This window comes from Microcaecilia unicolor, chromosome 11 (assembly GCF_901765095.1).
Source record: "Microcaecilia unicolor chromosome 11, aMicUni1.1, whole genome shotgun sequence".
Taxonomy (NCBI): Eukaryota; Metazoa; Chordata; class Amphibia; order Gymnophiona; family Siphonopidae; genus Microcaecilia; species Microcaecilia unicolor.
In genome coordinates this window covers 163,085,155-163,103,708 of record NC_044041.1, presented here as the reverse complement: position 1 = coordinate 163,103,708, position 18,554 = coordinate 163,085,155, and the positions used below count along the sequence as shown (strand labels likewise).

The 18,554-nt window shown below is 44.7% G+C and overlaps 1 protein-coding gene across 1 annotated transcript in view; it reads left to right on the top strand.

The window, feature by feature from the left end:
- Positions 1-18,554, top strand: part of LOC115481000 — a 211,217-nt gene that overhangs the window by 12,897 nt on the left and 179,766 nt on the right. The window contains exons 2-5 of the mRNA XM_030219985.1: positions 7,111-7,210; positions 10,244-10,445; positions 12,298-12,416; positions 13,952-14,129. Of these exons, the coding sequence (XP_030075845.1) occupies positions 7,162-7,210; positions 10,244-10,445; positions 12,298-12,416; positions 13,952-14,129 (548 nt within the window). The 5' untranslated portion in view covers positions 7,111-7,161. The remainder of the gene's footprint in view (positions 1-7,110; positions 7,211-10,243; positions 10,446-12,297; positions 12,417-13,951; positions 14,130-18,554) is intronic.

Below are 18,554 nucleotides of genomic sequence, written 5' to 3'. Positions count from 1 at the left end.
ATTCGCCGCGACACAGAAGGCCGAGGCGGCGAACACGAGCCGGTCCCAGCAGAAAGCTAACAACAAAATGGCCGCCGCGGATTCTGGCTCCGAAACGGAGGATCCAGTAGAACAGCTGGAGAATGATACCGAGCTGACGAAGCAGGAGGTAGCGAGGTGGTTTAAAGCCTTAAAGGCTGAAATGTCGGCGGTCCGGAAAACTATCCGGGAGGCGGTCACAGACATTCAAAAAGAGGTGAGAGAGATCGGAGGCAGGGTGGAGCAGGTGGAAGACACGTTGGAGCATGTGGAGGGAGAAATAGAGGGCTTGCGCACTGCTCTTACAATTGTGCAAGCTGAAAAAGCAAAACTGCAATTGGAGGTGGAAGATCTGGAAAATCGTTCCAGAAGGAACAATTTGAGATTCAAAGGGGTACCTGAAACGGACCAGAATAAAGACTGTGCACAGGTGATTCGAGAACTTTGTGCTAGAATATTGGATATTGGCACGGAGGGACAGACCAATATGGAGGAGTCTGAAATAAGATTTGACCGTGTACATCGGAGCCTGGGGCCCAGGAGAGATCAGCAACCTAGGGACATTGTAGTATGCTTCAAAGACTATACTATTAAAGATAAGATATGGAAGAAAGCTAGATCCCAGGGTGAGATTCTCTGGGATAACAATAAAATATTGGTGTTTCAAGATTTGGCGCTGGGTACCCTTCAGAGGCGCAGAGAATTTAAAGATCTGACCACCTACAGTGGGGGAAATAAGTATTTGATCCCTTGCTGATTTTGTAAGTTTGCCCACTGACAAAGACATGAGCAGCCCATAATTGAAGGGTAGGTTATTGGTAACAGTGAGAGATAGCACATCACAAATTAAATCCGGAAAATCACATTGTGGAAAGTATATGAATTTATTTGCATTCTGCAGAGGGAAATAAGTATTTGATCCCTCTGGCAAACAAGACCTAATACTTGGTGGCAAAACCCTTGTTGGCAAGCACAGCGGTCAGACGTCTTCTGTAGTTGATGATGAGGTTTGCACACATGTCAGGAGGAATTTTGGTCCACTCCTCTTTGCAGATCATCTCTAAATCATTAAGAGTTCTGGGCTGTCGCTTGGCAACTCGCATCTTCAGCTCCCTCCATAAGTTTTCAATGGGATTAAGGTCTGGTGACTGGCTAGGCCACTCCATGACCCTAATGTGCTTCTTCCTGAGCCACTCCTTTGTTGCCTTGGCTGTATGTTTTGGGTCATTGTCGTGCTGGAAGACCCAGCCACGACCCATTTTTAAGGCCCTGGCGGAGGGAAGGAGGTTGTCACTCAGAATTGTACGGTACATGGCCCCATCCATTCTCCCATTGATGCGGTGAAGTAGTCCTGTGCCCTTAGCAGAGAAACACCCCCAAAACATAACATTTCCACCTCCATGCTTGACAGTGGGGACGGTGTTCTTTGGGTCATAGGCAGCATTTCTCTTCCTCCAAACACGGCGAGTTGAGTTCATGCCAAAGAGCTCAATTTTTGTCTCATCTGACCACAGCACCTTCTCCCAATCACTCTCGGCATCATCCAGGTGTTCACTGGCAAACTTCAGACGGGCCGTCACATGTGCCTTCCGGAGCAGGGGGACCTTGCGGGCACTGCAGGATTGCAATCCGTTATGTCGTAATGTGTTACCAATGGTTTTCGTGGTGACAGTGGTCCCAGCTGCCTTGAGATCATTGACAAGTTCCCCCCTTGTAGTTGTAGGCTGATTTCTAACCTTCCTCATGATCAAGGATACCCCACGAGGTGAGATTTTGCGTGGAGCCCCAGATCTTTGTCGATTGACAGTCATTTTGTACTTCTTCCATTTTCTTACTATGGCACCAACAGTTGTCTCCTTCTCGCCCAGCGTCTTACTGATGGTTTTGTAGCCCATTCCAGCCTTGTGCAGGTGTATGATCTTGTCCCTGACATCCTTAGACAGCTCCTTGCTCTTGGCCATTTTGTAGAGGTTAGAGTCTGACTGATTCACTGTCTGTGGACAGGTGTCTTTCATACAGGTGACCATTGCCGACAGCTGTCTGTCATGCAGGTAACGAGTTGATTTGGAGCATCTACCTGGTCTGTAGGGGCCAGATCTCTTACTGGTTGGTGGGGGATCAAATACTTATTTCCCTCTGCAGAATGCAAATAAATTCATATACTTTCCACAATGTGATTTTCCGGATTTAATTTGTGATGTGCTATCTCTCACTGTTACCAATAACCTACCCTTCAATTATGGGCTGCTCATGTCTTTGTCAGTGGGCAAACTTACAAAATCAGCAAGGGATCAAATACTTATTTCCCCCACTGTATCTTCAGCAGTCCAATTTCCGATATCGTTGGATTTTTCCTTTTGGTCTCCAGTTCACGGCGGAGGGTATCACCAGACGAGTGGTTACGCTAGGAGAGGCTTGGAAAGTCCTTACTGAACTGGGATATACAAACCTGCCTCCGGCGGCATCAGGGGGGAGCTCCAGTATGTCAGCTACGACAAAGAAGGGGCCATCATGGCAGAGAGTACGCCCACGAAGAGAGAACACTACACAGCTATCAGCAGTGACCAGAGTACCCTGAACGGACGTGAGGGGGCTTCGTGACTTCAGTTACCTCATGGGTTTGATGGGGAATTGTTAAGAAAATACGGTATATAGGTGGGGAGCAATGTTGGAGTTGTTATAGGATGTCTGTTTAATGGTTGAAAGGGTTCTGGGAGTTAAGCAGAAATATGTGAAATATGGGGGGAGGGGACTGGGAAATGTTGTTGTGTGGGAAGAGGGTGATGAGCTCCGGCGGGGAGTAATTTCCTCAATATCATCAGCTGGCGGCGTTAGGCTCAGTCCAGCAGGGGGGGGAGGGGGGGGAGGGGGGTGAGGGAAGGGTACTAAGGGTTTACGCATTGGGTCATGGAACGTTAATGGGATGAACTCCCCATTGAAGAGAAGTTTGATACATCGGGAATTGCAGAAACTTAAGTGGGATATTATATTATTGCAGGAAACACACATTCAAAAGAGGGATGCACACCTACTTAAACATCGGGGATATAATGACTGTATCTCACACTTCGATGCTAGAGGGGGTAAGGTGGGAGGATTAGTGATTTATATCCGTAGACATATCCCATTTGTAACAGAGGAAGTATACAGGGATGCTCTGGGAAGGTGCCTGGCGATTAGGGGTCAGCTGAATGGTAAGGAGGTGACCATAGTAAATATATATGCCCCTAACTCAGGACAGGGAGAATTCTTTACCCGGATACATAAGGAACTCTTCCAGTTTCAGAAAGGGGGGATGATCTTGGGTGGAGATTTTAATACCAGTATGACATCAATGGATCATTCAAAGGGGCTGGTCGATAAGTCCTCGGCCCACTGTGCACAGTTAAAATCACTAGTCTCCAACCTAGATTTAGTGGATGTCTGGAGGCTTAGGCATCCGGGCCAGCGGTCGTATACCTTTTTCTCTCATTCCCAGAATACCTATACAAGGATTGACATGGTGTGGTGCAGCCGCCAATTATGGGACCAAGTGGTTGAGTCACATGTTGGGTCCATTTCCGCATCAGACCATGCCCCAGTGGAGCTTGAGCTTAAGGGCCTGACAGAGGAAAGGCGTCAAGTTTTTTGGAGATTAAATGAACTAATTCTGGGGGATGGTAGGGTGCGGGAGGACATACGCCAGGTTATTCAGGATTACATGCTTATGAACGATACTGGTGAGGTTCAGGATGGTACATTGTGGGATGCCCTGAAGGCTGTGGTGAGGGGTCATCTCATTAAGTGGGGAGCACGGAAAAAGAGGCAACGAGAGCAGAGGGAATTGGATTTACGGGCACGACTAGTGAAGCTGGAATGCCGTCACCAGGAGGGAGGTTCTGGGATAGTCCTGAGAGAGTTAAGACAGTGCAGGGCGGAATTAGAGAAATTGCAGGTAGAACACGTGGAGTTTTTACGTACGATACTACAACAAAAATTTTATGAATTTGGGAATAAATCTGGACGGATGCTGGCTAATCTTCTGAGGCATAGACAAAGGAGCCACACAATAACAAAAATTAAAGGGGCAGGAGACAAGATGTACTATGGAGATGGAGAAATTAGAGACCAGTTTGAAAAATTTTATCAGGTCTTATACCGGAGTGAGAGGGGGGCAGAGGGGGGAGATATCAGGAAGAGTTTAGGGGAGTTGCACCTCCCAAGGCTGTCCAGTTTGGAACGCAAACAATTAGAGGCCCCATTCCATCTTGAGGAGATTCAACGGGTGATTAAGGGTCTCCAAGGAGGGAAGGCGCCCGGCCTGGACGGATATTCTGCCAGGTTCTATAAGACTTTTGTTGGGGAGGTGGGGCCCTTGTTGCTGAGGGTTGGGAATGCGTGCTTTGCTGGCCAATCGTTGCCAGGGAGCATGCATGAAGCAGGGATCTCCCTGCTTTTGAAACCAGGAAGGGACCCGGCGGTGTGTGGCTCCTATCGCCCCATCTCACTGATAAACCTGGATGTTAAGATCTTATCCAAGGTAATTGCTGATAGGTTAGGAAAGGTTCTGCCTACGCTGATTCACACTGACCAATCGGGGTTTGTCATGGGGCGGCAGGTGGCGGATAACATTAGACGCACCCTACATGTTATGTGGGTGGCCCAACAGAGGGGGATCCCTGTGGCTTTTTTGAGTACGGACGCAGATAAAGCGTTCGACAGGGTGGAATGGCCCTACTTGTGGGAAGTGCTGGAACATCTGGGGTTTGGTCAGGGGTTGATAGGGTGGTTACAGCGGTTATATGAGCAGCCAGTGGCTAGAATTAAAGTCAATGGGGGGTATACACCAGCTTTCCAGATTGAAAGGGGAACTAGACAAGGGTGCCCGCTGTCACCACTGCTATTTGCACTCTCGATTGAGCCTTTGGCTCAGAGGGTGCGGGAATCAGTCGACATTCCAGGAATTATGATAGGTGGTTCTGAACACAAATTGGCTTTATTTGCTGATGATGTGCTATTCTTTGTAAATAATCCGGGGTTGCATCTCCCTATATTGTTGGCAGAGTTAGAAGAGTTCAGTAGGCTTTCCGGTTTTAAGATAAACTATGACAAATCTGAAATGATTGGGGTGTCCATAGCACAACATAGGATGGAAGAGCTAGCAAGTAATTTTCCTTTTAGATTGCGGAGGGATAATATTAAATATTTAGGAGTTAAAATACCTGTTCAGATCCCTCAGCTATACCAGCTAAATTACATACCGTTATTCCACCAAATACGTAAGGATATGGAGGGTTGGATGGGTAAGTGGGTGTCCTGGTGGGGAAGGATAGCATCAATTAGGATGAATGTATTGCCTAGACTTTTGTTCTTGTTTCAGACATTGCCGGTAGCGGTCCCTGGGAGGGAGTTGAGGATCCTACAACAAGCAATATTGAAGTTTATTTGGGGGGGCAGAGCTCCGAGGCTCAGCAGGAAGCTGCTTTGGCGGTCGACAGAGTTGGGTGGGAGAGGGGTACCGAACCTTGAGTGGTATTATTGGGCAGCACAACTGAAACTTATATCCACGTGGGGTCAGGAGAAATGGTCAGTGGTAGCATACATGGATCAGGAGATGGTGCAGCAGCATAGCCTGCAGTCAGTAATATGGGCATCTTCAACTTACCCCACTATTGGCAGGCTCACTACCAATCCGTTTGTTGGGCATTTGTTGACACTATGGGGTTCCCTTAGGACACGCTTTTGGAAAACTAGAAATACATCTACATACGCTTATATTCGGGGGGAACCTACATTTAGGGTGGGGTTGGGAAATCCGGTAGCAAAGAGGTGGGCTGAGAGGGGCTTATTGAGGTTTCGAGATTTATTAGAAGATGGGAAAATGAGATTGTTTACAGAGCTCAAGGAAGATTATGGGGTTTTGGATAGGGATAGATTCTTTTATTTACAGGTCCAACATTACATTCATACACAAGGATGGTTACGAAAGGACCCAGAGGATCATGAAGAATTAGAGAACTTGTGGGGCTCTCTGGGAACAATGAAGGGAGTTATATCTAAGTTGTATAAATTTATACGGGGTAGGAGTTTTGAGAAATGTTTGTATATGACTAGATGGGAAAGGGATTTGCAGAAGGAATTAACAGTACATGAGTGGAAGGCCATTATTTTGGAAGTTAACAAAGCATCGACATGTGTGTTGTTGAAAGAAAATGCCTTCAAGGTACTCTCGAGATGGTATTTTACCCCACATAGGCTGCATGTGATGTTTCCAGGGGCCTCACAGTATTGTTGGAGATGTTTAACGGATGTGGGAACCTTTTTACATATTTGGTGGTCCTGTGGGAAATTACAAGTGTATTGGCAAACTATTACTGCAAAGATAACCGCCCACACAGGCAAGAACTTTTTGTGTGAGCCTCAGTGGTGCCTGTTGGGCTTAGGGAACAGACGAGGAGCTAAATGGCAAAGACGTTTGAAGAGGATGTGCTTGACAGCTGCAAAGAGTGTCATTGCTCGGTTTTGGAAACAGCAAGAGGCACCAACAGAGCAAGACTGGCTTCTAAAACTGTCCCTAATTGAGGAGATGGAGACACTAACTGACAAAAGGTTAGGAAATTATAATATGAATGATGAACTCTGGACACATATAAGAGCCATGACCCAAGTGAGTTAGCAATAGTTGTGTGAAGGGAGAGGGGAGGGAGGGTAAGGGGGGGTGGGGGAAGGGCGGGGGGGGGGGGGGGAGAAATAATAAATTTAAGTTTGTATTTGTTCATTTGCAGAATTATAGTTGCCTAATAAGAGAGAATGCTTAGTATGAGAGATGTATAGCATTGCATACTATTGAGGAAATATTCAAATGTCTGCTTTGAATTGTGGAAGTAATGTTTATTCTGTTGTTTATTAATAAAAACTATTGAAACAAAAAAAAAAAAGAAGCTCCCCGTGTGAGACGGGGACAGGTAGGTTGGTCTCTCTGCAGGAGATAAGCTGATCCCTTTACAAGTGCAGGATTAGCCCCTAGAAGAATGTTCCTACACATCAAGTGATTTCTGGGGTTCTTTGTTTCTTTTCACTTTAAGGTGATTTTTTTTCTGCTTCTTCTCTTAGGTTGGCTCTGTTTTGTACTCCTGAGGGAATTTTAAGCCCGATCTCACAAAGATGATGCGCCTGGCTGTGTTATTGTCAACTATGTGGGCCCTCACTCAGGGTGAGTTCCCTTTGGCATGGGGCATGGAGGACTGTGGGACAGAAGAGCTGTATGTGAGAGTGGAGGGTGGAGAATCTTTGCTGGTTCGATGTATTACTGTCCCTGTGGCTGATTCATGCCACTTTATTTACCTGAAAGTTTCTACGGATACTGCCAAAATTAATACATGTTAAAAATAATAATAAAGGTTAAAATAAATAAAATTAAATTGGGAGCCAAATGCCAGCTGTTCTTCAACATCATACTTCTCAATGTTATACTCCAGACTAGGGCCCTGGTTTCCTTTAATACTTCAGCCACAGAAGGGGTCACAAAATCCATCCCTTTCCATGGAATTTGCTGGTTCCTGCAGAAGCACTATGGGAAACAGCAGCCAAGTACAGTGGAATTGGGTTTTGAAGGGCTGGATGTCCCACAATGGTGGTACACTCAAACTCCATCCTGCCCCAAGCAGAGGAATTGGCTACATGTTGAACCATGACCGTTTCCTCTGCCTCCTTGGGCTGATGGCTGATTTGAACTGCATGGGACACCAGGCACCCATGTGGTTCAAATCAGCAGTCTAGTCTGGGATGGCAGAAAAGGAGGATGTAGACTGATGTTCAATCATGCTCCTTCTTCCTCCTCTTGTTGTGCAATCAATTCTAGGGTTGGGGAACCAGGAAGGGAATTGAGTAAAGGGAACAGAGATGTTGAGTTTAGGGGAAGGGGGGTGTTAGGGAGATTTAACCATTTATACTCACAAACAGCACAAGACCAAGTCAGGCTCTAAGCTTTTATTTTTTGCAAGAGAGACAAATTCAGCATGCATATAGGAAGTTGTCTGAACTTCACAAAATCCTTCTGTTCTTATATATCTTTCTTATACCATTAGATCAGTTCTATTCCCTTATATGGTCTAGCTTCCAATGACTTTCTCCATGCCTTACCGCATTCTGCACCTGGGTCATTATTCTTTAACTACTTTTGGATGAACTTCATGACCCATACAATTAACACATTCTTGTACTTTATTTACATTCAGCTGTATCTAAGCTAGAATAACATGTTTTATAGCTAGCCAAAAACATGTCTAAGACAAACTACAGTGCTTCTTGCCTGGAATCTGTAAATTGTAAAAATGATTAACCCATTAATTTCCCTAACAGGGGTTATGTGAAAGAGGGGCTAGGCAATGGGGTATTTGGTGAGGAGACAAGGGGTGACGAAGGGGTAGGGTAAGGTGAGGTGAGGGGATGGAGGTTGTGTGACAAAGGGGCTGGGAGAGGGGGGATATGGTGAGGTGTAATCAAGGGATAGGGTGAGTTGATAAGATGGAGGTTGTATGACAGAGGGGCTGGGAGATGGAGTTTGTTTCTGGGTACGGGTAGTTGGGGTTAGGGACAGAAAAGAGAGAGAGGGAGTTGAGAAGGGGGAGAGAAGAGAAATGGGATGAGGGAAAGCACAGAGGAAGGGGTGTGAGAGTGAGAAGGGCTCAACATCTCTTTCTCTTCTTTGACAAACAAGAGGTAGAGGAAACAGGACTGCTAGGCCTGGAGTTCTGCTGCTTTTTATCCCTCTCATCACCCACCTACTATGTTTTTTAGCATAGCATCACTGCAGCTCCTCAGCAAAGCCATTTGCACAGTTCAGCAGTTTCTTTCCTTAAAACTTCAATGTTGTTCACCTATAGAGCTATGTGCAATTCAAACAGAAAACATCATTGAACCACGTGGGAGGGGGATGACAGATAGCTGCTGAATTTAGGAGCTAAAGAGCTAACGTGATGTTGTGCTGGTGCAACAAAAAAGAGCAGATTAGCACCTGTTTCCTTCATCTGCCAAGTAAATGCTGTGTAAACTTTGAGGGTGATAGTTGTTTGCTTCTTGACTCCCCTCATTTGCAAAGTTTTCTTGAAGTCAAGGGTACCTTTTGCTAGTTTGGCTTTTTCTATCTCATCTGCCTAGTATGATCTTTCCTAACTGTGTAATTTGTTTGATATGTGCTCCTAGTTTTCCTTATAATTTTTTTGTATTGGGGGCATGATGCCAGATCCACCTGTATTTTTCTGCCTCTTTTACTATTTTGGGGGTATGTAGAGTGCCCTGTATTACTTTTTCTTTACTTTGGGCAGGATTTGTCTAGCCTTTTCCTTGCCTCTGGGTCAGTGTACATTATTTCCAATTTCAAGCCTTCTTAAGAAGATGTAATGTACTGCTACAAAATAAAGAAATAAACCTACTGAAAAGGATAGACAGCAGAGTCACCAGAAAATCCCTACGTTTGTTCAATACCCTCTTATGTATCCGTCCCATTTCTCAATTCTGTCCCTGCAATCTTTATGCCCAATCTTTCCATTCTCTATGTGCAAATGTTCAGCTGTTGGTTTATCATAATTTATCTCTTGCTGGGCTTGTGTATGCTTTTAAACTGAATTCTGTGCATGTCTCTGGTTTTATACAACATTTTTATAACAGATGTATACATCACTTTATGGACTCATATGATATCTACTCCTTGAAGCCCGGGGGCAGCAGACCACCTTTTTGGTGGGGAGATCCAAACAAACCAATCTCTGGCCCCACATCTAAACTCACTAATTGCTGATGCTATGTTGGGTGAAATATTTTAAGTCCATGGTGCCAGTAGCCCTAATTCTGCTGCCAATATTGAAGTTTACAATCTAGAGAAGTTAGCTTGACAAGATGTGCAGGCAAAAGAAATACCCCCCCCCCCCCCCACCACCCAATATAATGAATAGAGTCAAAAGAGAGAAACTGATTGGGAAGAACTGGGGATGCAGCTGCCTTACATCCTCATCCATCACACTAGAGTGTTAGGAAACACTGGATTGGCCGCTGTCGTGGACAGGATGCTGGGCTCGATGGACCCTTGGTCTTTTCCCAGTGTGGCATTACTTATGTACTTATGTACTATTCCCTCTTTGAGATCATGGCATGGAAGAGGTTAAGGGAGTGAGGAGTGAGGCAGCAGCAGCAATGTGGATTTTACACCTTGTCTAACTCACCTCTTCCTCCCATCTCCTTTTCACAGGATGCCCCACCATCATCTCCAAGTCCCAGTGGGGAGGTCGTGCGCCAACCTGCCGCACTGCACTGGGGTCGAAGCTGGCTTACATTGTCATCCATCACACAGAGGGCACTGCTTGCAGCAGCCAGTCTACCTGCAGCTCCCAGATGAAGAACATTCAGAATTACCATATGAACAGCAGAGGCTGGTGTGACATTGGTTACAAGTAAGGAGCACTGCGCTGTACCATGTCATACTGAACCCAACAGATTAATTCTAAAGCAAGGAAAGGGATGGGGGATGGAGCTCAGCAGGTTTCTGCATGGTACTTGTGACCTGGATTGGCCACTATTGGAAGCAGGATACTTGGCTACATGGACCATTGGTCTGACCCAGTGTGGCTATTCTTATGTTCCTATGTGGCTGGAGCTGGGCTCATCTCTCAGCTTAGGTTCCCTCTTCCTGAGTGGATAGACGAGAACCGAGGAGCTGTTCAATAGAAGCACACAGTGCATTGCAGAAAGCAGTAAACTGAAAAAGGCAGGATAAGCAGCCCTTTGATGGAAATCTAATGAACTGAAAAAAAGACTTGAAAGAACGAGGCTATTGAGACCCCGTAGTAGTTTGAAGATGACTCAAAGATAAGAGACTATTAAGATAACAGGGTAAAGATAGCATTGTTTATGTATAGGAAGGATTTCTGTCGGTAGTAAACTGTTGAATTCACTCACAAAGTGTATTTTGTGTAATAATATAGCAAAGTGATGCATGGTATGAATGTATGATGAGTGAAGCAGGGAGGATAAGGGAGATTTTACCAATTTGTTAACTTAAGATGGCATAATTAATAAATAAATGTTATACAGTTAAAACAATTCAGACAAGTTACTGAGATTAGTTAATATACGCTGTAGTGTTTTGAAGAAATTGCTCACAAGGGTACAACAATAATGAATATGCATGAGATAAACTTCAATACATACTAGCTCCACTGTCCATACAGGACTATCACTAGCCCAGGGTGTGCTGCACCATTGTAGAGAGGAGGGATTTATCAATTGATTGGGATAACTGCAGTGGTTCTGCCTACACTTATATAAGTCAAAGACCCCTAGAGAATGTGAGGTGCTGGATTTATGTTTAGGATTGCTGTGTGGATTTACTGATAGAAGCAGTGTGTATTTGATGTTCAGCATTTGGGCTTATAGATTTTGTCCAGTGTGAATACTCCTTTAAGTTCTTGTCCAGTGTGAAGTGTGTAAAAGGTAGAGGGTGCATCCACCCTATTCCTGCTATTGAATTTAGGAGCAGCCTAACTCCTCAAAGCCAAATGAATAAGGATACAGAAGCCCCACTGAACTACTGGAGGAGATACCATATGTAAGATAATTCCAGTTCGAAGAGATGTGTGGGGAAAGGGATCCCAGAGAAGAGAGGCCGAGACTTTAATTCAGAAGAGATAGGTTTGCCCATAGCCCAATGATCTGGTGATTTTGTACTACAGTATTTAATTAATGCTGTACAACCTCAGGACAGAAATACTACCTCAAGAAGTGTTTGCTTTGTACTGTCTTCAGTAAAGAGAGTTGGAGCAACACAGTTCTGTCTCTGAGTGATTATTTTGAGGGACATCTACACCAGGGCCTTGAAGGGAAATCCCTTCCTCGAGAGAGAACCTGCTCCCTTGGATAAGAATGTGTGTATACTTAGTGATGAAGGGAGAGGATTGGGAGTACATAAATGTTTTGTGGGGGTTCTGGGGTGTGAATCCATTGATGTACTACCTCGCAATTCTTCCTTAACATATGCAAATCTATCATGCCTATTCATTAGAGATATCCTTAAAACCTAAACTGTTTTCAGGCCTTCAGGAATGGGAGTGAACACCACTAAAATAATTTATTGAGGTCTAATAACTGCTAATTATTTGACTGATTTCACTCACCTCATCCTATTTCTGTCCTTTTTCTGTTGCTCAATACATTTCACAAGTCAAGAGAGAAGAAATAAGAAAAATAACCCCCATCATACTGCCTTGTGGAAGAATCAGTAAAGGTTTCTACTGTCTCTCGTTTCAGCTTCCTGATTGGTGGAGACGGCAAGGTGTATGAAGGCCGTGGCTGGACCAGTCTAGGAGCCCATGCAACAAACTACAACTCCAGATCCATTGGGATAAGTTTCATTGGTTCCTTTATGAGTAAGCTGTTTTCTATATTTCATGCTAAAGAATGAGAGAACGGAGCAGAGGCACTGCCTCTTCCCTCTGTATTTATCCAAAGAGATGCAGGCGGGGAATGCCACTCAACTTCTGGTCTGATCCAGAAGCTGGTGAAACTTCTCCTGAACAGACTATCTTTTGCGTGCTAATCTAACTAGCTTCAGAACCAGCACAGACACAGAGAAAAATCCAAGACAATATAGCCTTTTCATCAAACAGTTAAATATAAGGTCAATATTAAGCATTTGTGTTTAATGCTGGCTGCAGTATTTAAATTGTCCATATTTAGCATCATCTACCGAATCAGCGGCACTGGATACACTTATTCAACGGTGGCTTCTGCAAGCTCCAATGATCGCAGCAATATTCAGCCTCTAACCATACAGCTCTGTGGTTTAAGTAAGGACTGCCTTTTGCTGTCCTAACTATCTGCATAGATATGGTCTTTGTTTTAGAAGCCCCATTCATAATTTACATCTGTAAATAACAACATATATATATATATATATATATATATATATATATATATATATATATATATATATATATATTTGTGTGTGTATGTGTATGTGACCTGGGGCATGCAGCAAACCCATGTGCTAGTCACAGCACCGGCCATCTTCTAGCGTGGCTTAGTAAAAGGACCCCTAGGTGGCTGCTCCTACTGCATGTACAGGCACATACACGTACATGCCTGCATATATTTTAGAAAAGGCTCTGTCAGCACATGCTTCTGTAAAATGCTACTGGAACAATAAATGTCCCAACCTGAATGAATCAATTCCGATTTCTACATTCTATCCAAAATGGGTGTAGAAATGGATAGTGTCTGAATACTGCAACTATCTGTAGAGTTAGGTGGAAGGCCCATACTCTGCCATCACTCTTCCCTGGCAGTATCTAGATAGTGCCGAGGTTTCTGTAACAGTTTTCAATTGCATTATCTGTAGAGTGCCGCTGAAAATTAATGGATAGCACCCCAGATAAGACATCTCAATATCTGGACAGTGGCAGTTGTCAAGTGCTATTGAATATCAGACTCTATGATTTTAACAAATTAGGGCCCAATACTCAAAATTATTTAATTAGCCAGAAAAGTCTCCTTGCCATTAAAACGCCTGTCCGGGGCTAACTGGGAATTGTAAGCAGCACTTAACGAGATAATGCTGCTTTAAAAAGGCCCAGTTAAAACTCACACTGAAACCAGTTATTTTTTGGGCATTCTGGGGGCAGAGTTGGTATTTAGCCGGTTAAGTGCTATCAGGCCCTTATTATTTAAAATGCCAGCAGTATTAGGCAAAAGCATTCTGACAAATGTAACAGACTTGTTGGACTGAGGCTTTGGAGCTATGGGTGTTAATACTTTGGCTGACCTTCAGTTATCACCTCCCTGACATGTGCTACTGTTCCGACTGAGCAGAAGCTCCTGGGACCCGATAGTCTTAGCTCAGGAACATGTATTGTTTCGGTCTTGGTTGGGGAAAATCACAAGTGGCTTGGTTGTTGTTTTACAGACAGTGCCCCCACTACTGCAGCCCAAAATGCAGCCAAGAGCCTGATCAGCTGTGCCGTCTCCCGAGGAACTGTAAGCTCTACCTATACCCTGAAGGGGCACCGCAATGTCGGATCCACAGACTGCCCAGGAAACTCACTGTACAACATCATTAGATCTTGGCCCAGGTTCCAAGCCTAAGTCATGGATAATTTTTTGTTGTGACCATGATAACATCATCTCCTGTAGTGCTGCATCCTACTGCTATAACTGTCACCCAGAACCTCTACCAGATACACTGAAGAGCCAGGAGTCCTCTGTGATCCCCGGAGATGAACAATTTTCAGCCTTTAAGCACTTATAATGCTCTTCTTTCTATGCAATTCATCTTCTAAAACTAATAAATATAGACCTACCCAAAAGTAAATCTATATTGGCTATTTTACGGTTCCTTCATGATAGTTTCTTGATGAAAGCAGGATAGGAAGGAGAGGAAAGAAAATTTGGGACTAAGATGGTATACAGTATTTGAACGCCAGATCCAAAAAGACCAGTCCAGAAGACACGGTAGTAACAGTACCAAAATAAAGTTTATTGGGACCCTACACGGTCCGTGTTTCGGCTACAAAGCCTTCATCAGGGGTCAACGGCATCAGGGGTCAATGGCTTGCCGTATACAGATTGGCTTCTTAATCTCTCAAAATGAGGAATGCATAAACAGCATAGTGCAGTCCACAATACACAATGGGAAAGTGAACACGCAAACGGTTGCGTGTTCACTTTCCCATTGCGTATTGTGGACTGCACCACGCTGTTTATGCATTCCTCATTTTGAGAGATTAAGAAGCCAATCTGTATACGTCAAGCCATTGACCCCTGATGAAGGCTTTGTAGCCGAAACACGGACCGTGTAGGGTCCCAATAAACTTTATTTTGGTGCTGTTACTACCGTGTCTTCTGGACTGGTCTTTTTGGATCTGGCGTTCTTCCACCCCTGTGTGTTTTGACATTCTTGGTTCGTTGTGGTAGTATAGGACCTCCTTCTTCTCTTCTGGTTATACAGTATTTGAATTCATGTGCAATAATTTGTTGCCCCATAGAGCTTACAAATATTGGGGGTAATTCTATAGCTGGGCACCTCTAATTAGATGCCTCAAGTTTGCATGGTAGGAGCCTAGGAGCCTATTTTATTACAGAACCAAAGTGCTTAGCATCTGTCATAGAATACTAGCATAAACCACTATTGACATGCATAACATGTAAAGCAAGGAGATCAGAGGGCAAAAGGAACTCCATAAATTGTGGAGCAGTAGTAGTGTTAGGGCCACAGATGGAACAATGATGTGGTGACAAATTCCCTCTGAATTTTGGCTCCGCCTTGTTATTCCATCTGTGGCCCTAACATGTAGACACGCACACTTACACCAACCATAGAGCTGGTGTTAAATTCAGGCACTTAAATGCGGCAGAGACATATGTAACTTACTGTATTCTGTAAGTTACACATGTAAGTGGGAGCCATGCCTCTGTCTCATCCTTGCTCCTCCCCTGTATACATCCCAGAAACATAGCTACAGGGGGCCTTGGGGCCTGGGCCCCCCAAATTGGATCCAGGGCCCCTGGTTTGGCTGGTGGGAGTCCCCAACCTCCACCGGCTGAAGCCTTTCTCCAGCACTTCTCTGCTTATTGCCTGCCCTGCTTCCTCTCTCATCACGGAATGCTCGGTGTTAGTGAAATTGAGCGTGTGCGACTCGTGATGCGAGAGGAAGCAGTGCAGGCAATGCGCAGAGAACAGCACTGGAGAAAGGCTTCAGCTGATGGGGGTTGGGGATCCCCACCAGACAAGGTATGTGGGATTGTGGCGGGGCAGGGATTGCGGCAGGGAGGCAGGCCAAATTGTGCACCCCCACTTTGGGCTCCAGACCCCCCCCAAACATTGAGGTCTGGCTAAGCCCCATGAGTAGCCTACTGGATAGTACAGTGGGCTTTGATCCTGGTGAGCAGGGTTCAATTCCCACTGTAGCTCCTTGTGACCCTGGATAAGTCACAACCCTCCATTGCCTCAGGTACAAAATAAGTACCTGTATATAATATGTAAACTGCTTTGATTCTAACCACAGAAAAGTGGTATATCAAGTCGCATCCCCTTTCCCTAAGCAGGTATTTTAAGGATAGTGTTCAAGCAGAATACTGGCATTTACGCCCGTATGTGCACACATATAAATAAATTTGGCATTCTAAATATTTACATGCATACCCCCAGATTCTGCAACCGGGGGCTAAAGTTGTACACGCAATTCAGTGTGCATAGCCAATTTGCGCACACAACTTAATTGCTTAACAAGCCAATCAGCATCAATAATTGGCCTTAATTAGAATTTGCACGCAGATCATAAATCCTAATTTGTGTAAATTTTGGGGGGCATGGCTAGGAGGCATTTCAGGGGTGACTATGTAGTAGCCCAACAATTAATAAGTACATAAGTACATAAGTACATAAGTAGTGCCATACTGGGAAAGACCAAAGGTCCATCTAGCCCAGCATCCTGTCACCGACAGTGGCCAATCCAGGTCAAGGGCACCTGGCACGCTCCCCAAATGTAAAAACATTCCAGACAAGTTATACCTAAAAATGCGGAATTTTTCCAAGTCCATTTAATAGCGGTCTATGGACTTGTCCTTTAGGAATCTATCTAACCCCTTTTTAAACTCCGTCAAGCTAACCGCCCATACCACGTTCTCCGGCAACGAATTCCAGAGTCTAATTACACGTTGGGTGAAGAAAAATTTTCTCCGATTCGTTTTAAATTTACCACACTGTAGCTTCAACTCATGCCCTCTAGTCCTAGTATTTTTGGATAGCGTGAACAGTCGCTTCACATCCACCCGATCCATTCCACTCATTATTTTATATACTTCTATCATATCTCCCCTCAGCCGTCTCTTCTCCAAGCTAAAAAGCCCTAGCCTTCTCAGCCTCTCTTCATAGGAAAGTCGTCCCATCCCCACTATCATTTTCGTCACCCTTCGCTGTACCTTTTCCAATTCTACTATATCTTTTTTGAGATACGGAGACCAGTACTGAACACAATACTCCAGGTGCGGTCGCACCATGGAGCGATACAACGGCATTATAACATCCGCACACCTGGACTCCATACCCTTCCTAATAACACCCAACATTCTATTCGCTTTCCTAGCCGCAGCAGCACACTGAGCAGAAGGTTTCAGCGTATCATCGACGACGACACCCAGATCCCTTTCTTGATCCGTAACTCCTAACGCGGAACCTTGCAAGACGTAGCTATAATTCGGGTTCCTCTTACCCACATGCATCACTTTGCACTTGTCAACATTGAACTTCATCTGCCACTTGCACGCCCAATCTCCCAGTCTCGCAAGGTCCTCCTGTAATCGTTCACATTCCTCCTGCGACTTGACGACCCTGAATAATTTTGTGTCATCGGCGAATTTAATTACCTCACTAGTTATTCCCATCTCTAGGTCATTTATAAATACATTAAAAAGCAACGGACCCAGCACAGACCCCTGCGGGACCCCACTAACTACCCTCCTCCACTGAGAATACTGGCCACGCAATCCTACTCTCTGCTTCCTATCTTTCAACCAGTTCTTAATCCATAATAATACCCTACCTCCGATTCCATGACTCTGCAATTTCTTCAGGAGTCTTTCGTGCGGCACTTTGTCAAACGCCTTCTGAAAATCCAGATATACAATATCAACCGGCTCCCCATTGTCCACATGTTTGCTTACCCCCTCAAAAAAATGCATTAGATTGGTGAGGCAAGACTTCCCTTCACTAAATCCGTGCTGACTTTGTCTCATCAGTCCATGTTTTTGTATATGCTCTGCAATTTTATTCTTAATAATAGCCTCCACCATCTTGCCCGGCACCGACGTCAGACTCACCGGTCTATAATTTCCCGGATCTCCTCTGGAACCCTTCTTAAAAATCGGAGTAACATTGGCTACCCTCCAGTCTTCCGGTACTACACTCGATTTTAGGGACAGATTGCATATTTCTAACAGTAGCTCCGCAAGTTCATTTTTTAGTTCTATTAATACTCTGGGATGAATACCATCAGGTCCCGGTGATTTACTACTCTTCAGCTTGCTGAACTGACCCATTACATCCTCCAAGGTTACAGAGAATTCGTTTAGTTTCTCCGACTCCCCCGCTTCAAATATTCTTTCCGGCACCGGTGTCCCCCCCAAATCCTCCTCGGTGAAGACCGAAGCAAAGAATTCATTTAATTTCTCCGCTACGGCTTTGTCCTCCCTGATCGCCCCTTTAACACCATTTTCGTCTAGCGGCCCAACCGACTCTTTACTATGTATTTTTGCTTCCAACGCTAATTTCTTCTCAAAGTCCTTTTTTGCCCTCCTTATCTCCGCTTTGCATTTGGCTTGGCATTCCTTATGATCTATCCTGTTACTTTCAGTTGGTTCTCTTCTCCACTTTCTGAAGGATTGTTTTTTGGCTCTAATGACTTCCTTTATCTTACTGTTTAGCCAGATAATGGATTATCTGATGCATTTCTCAATCCTTCATGGCTCCCAATCAGGTTTCAGACCATTGCATAGCACTGAGACAGTAATAA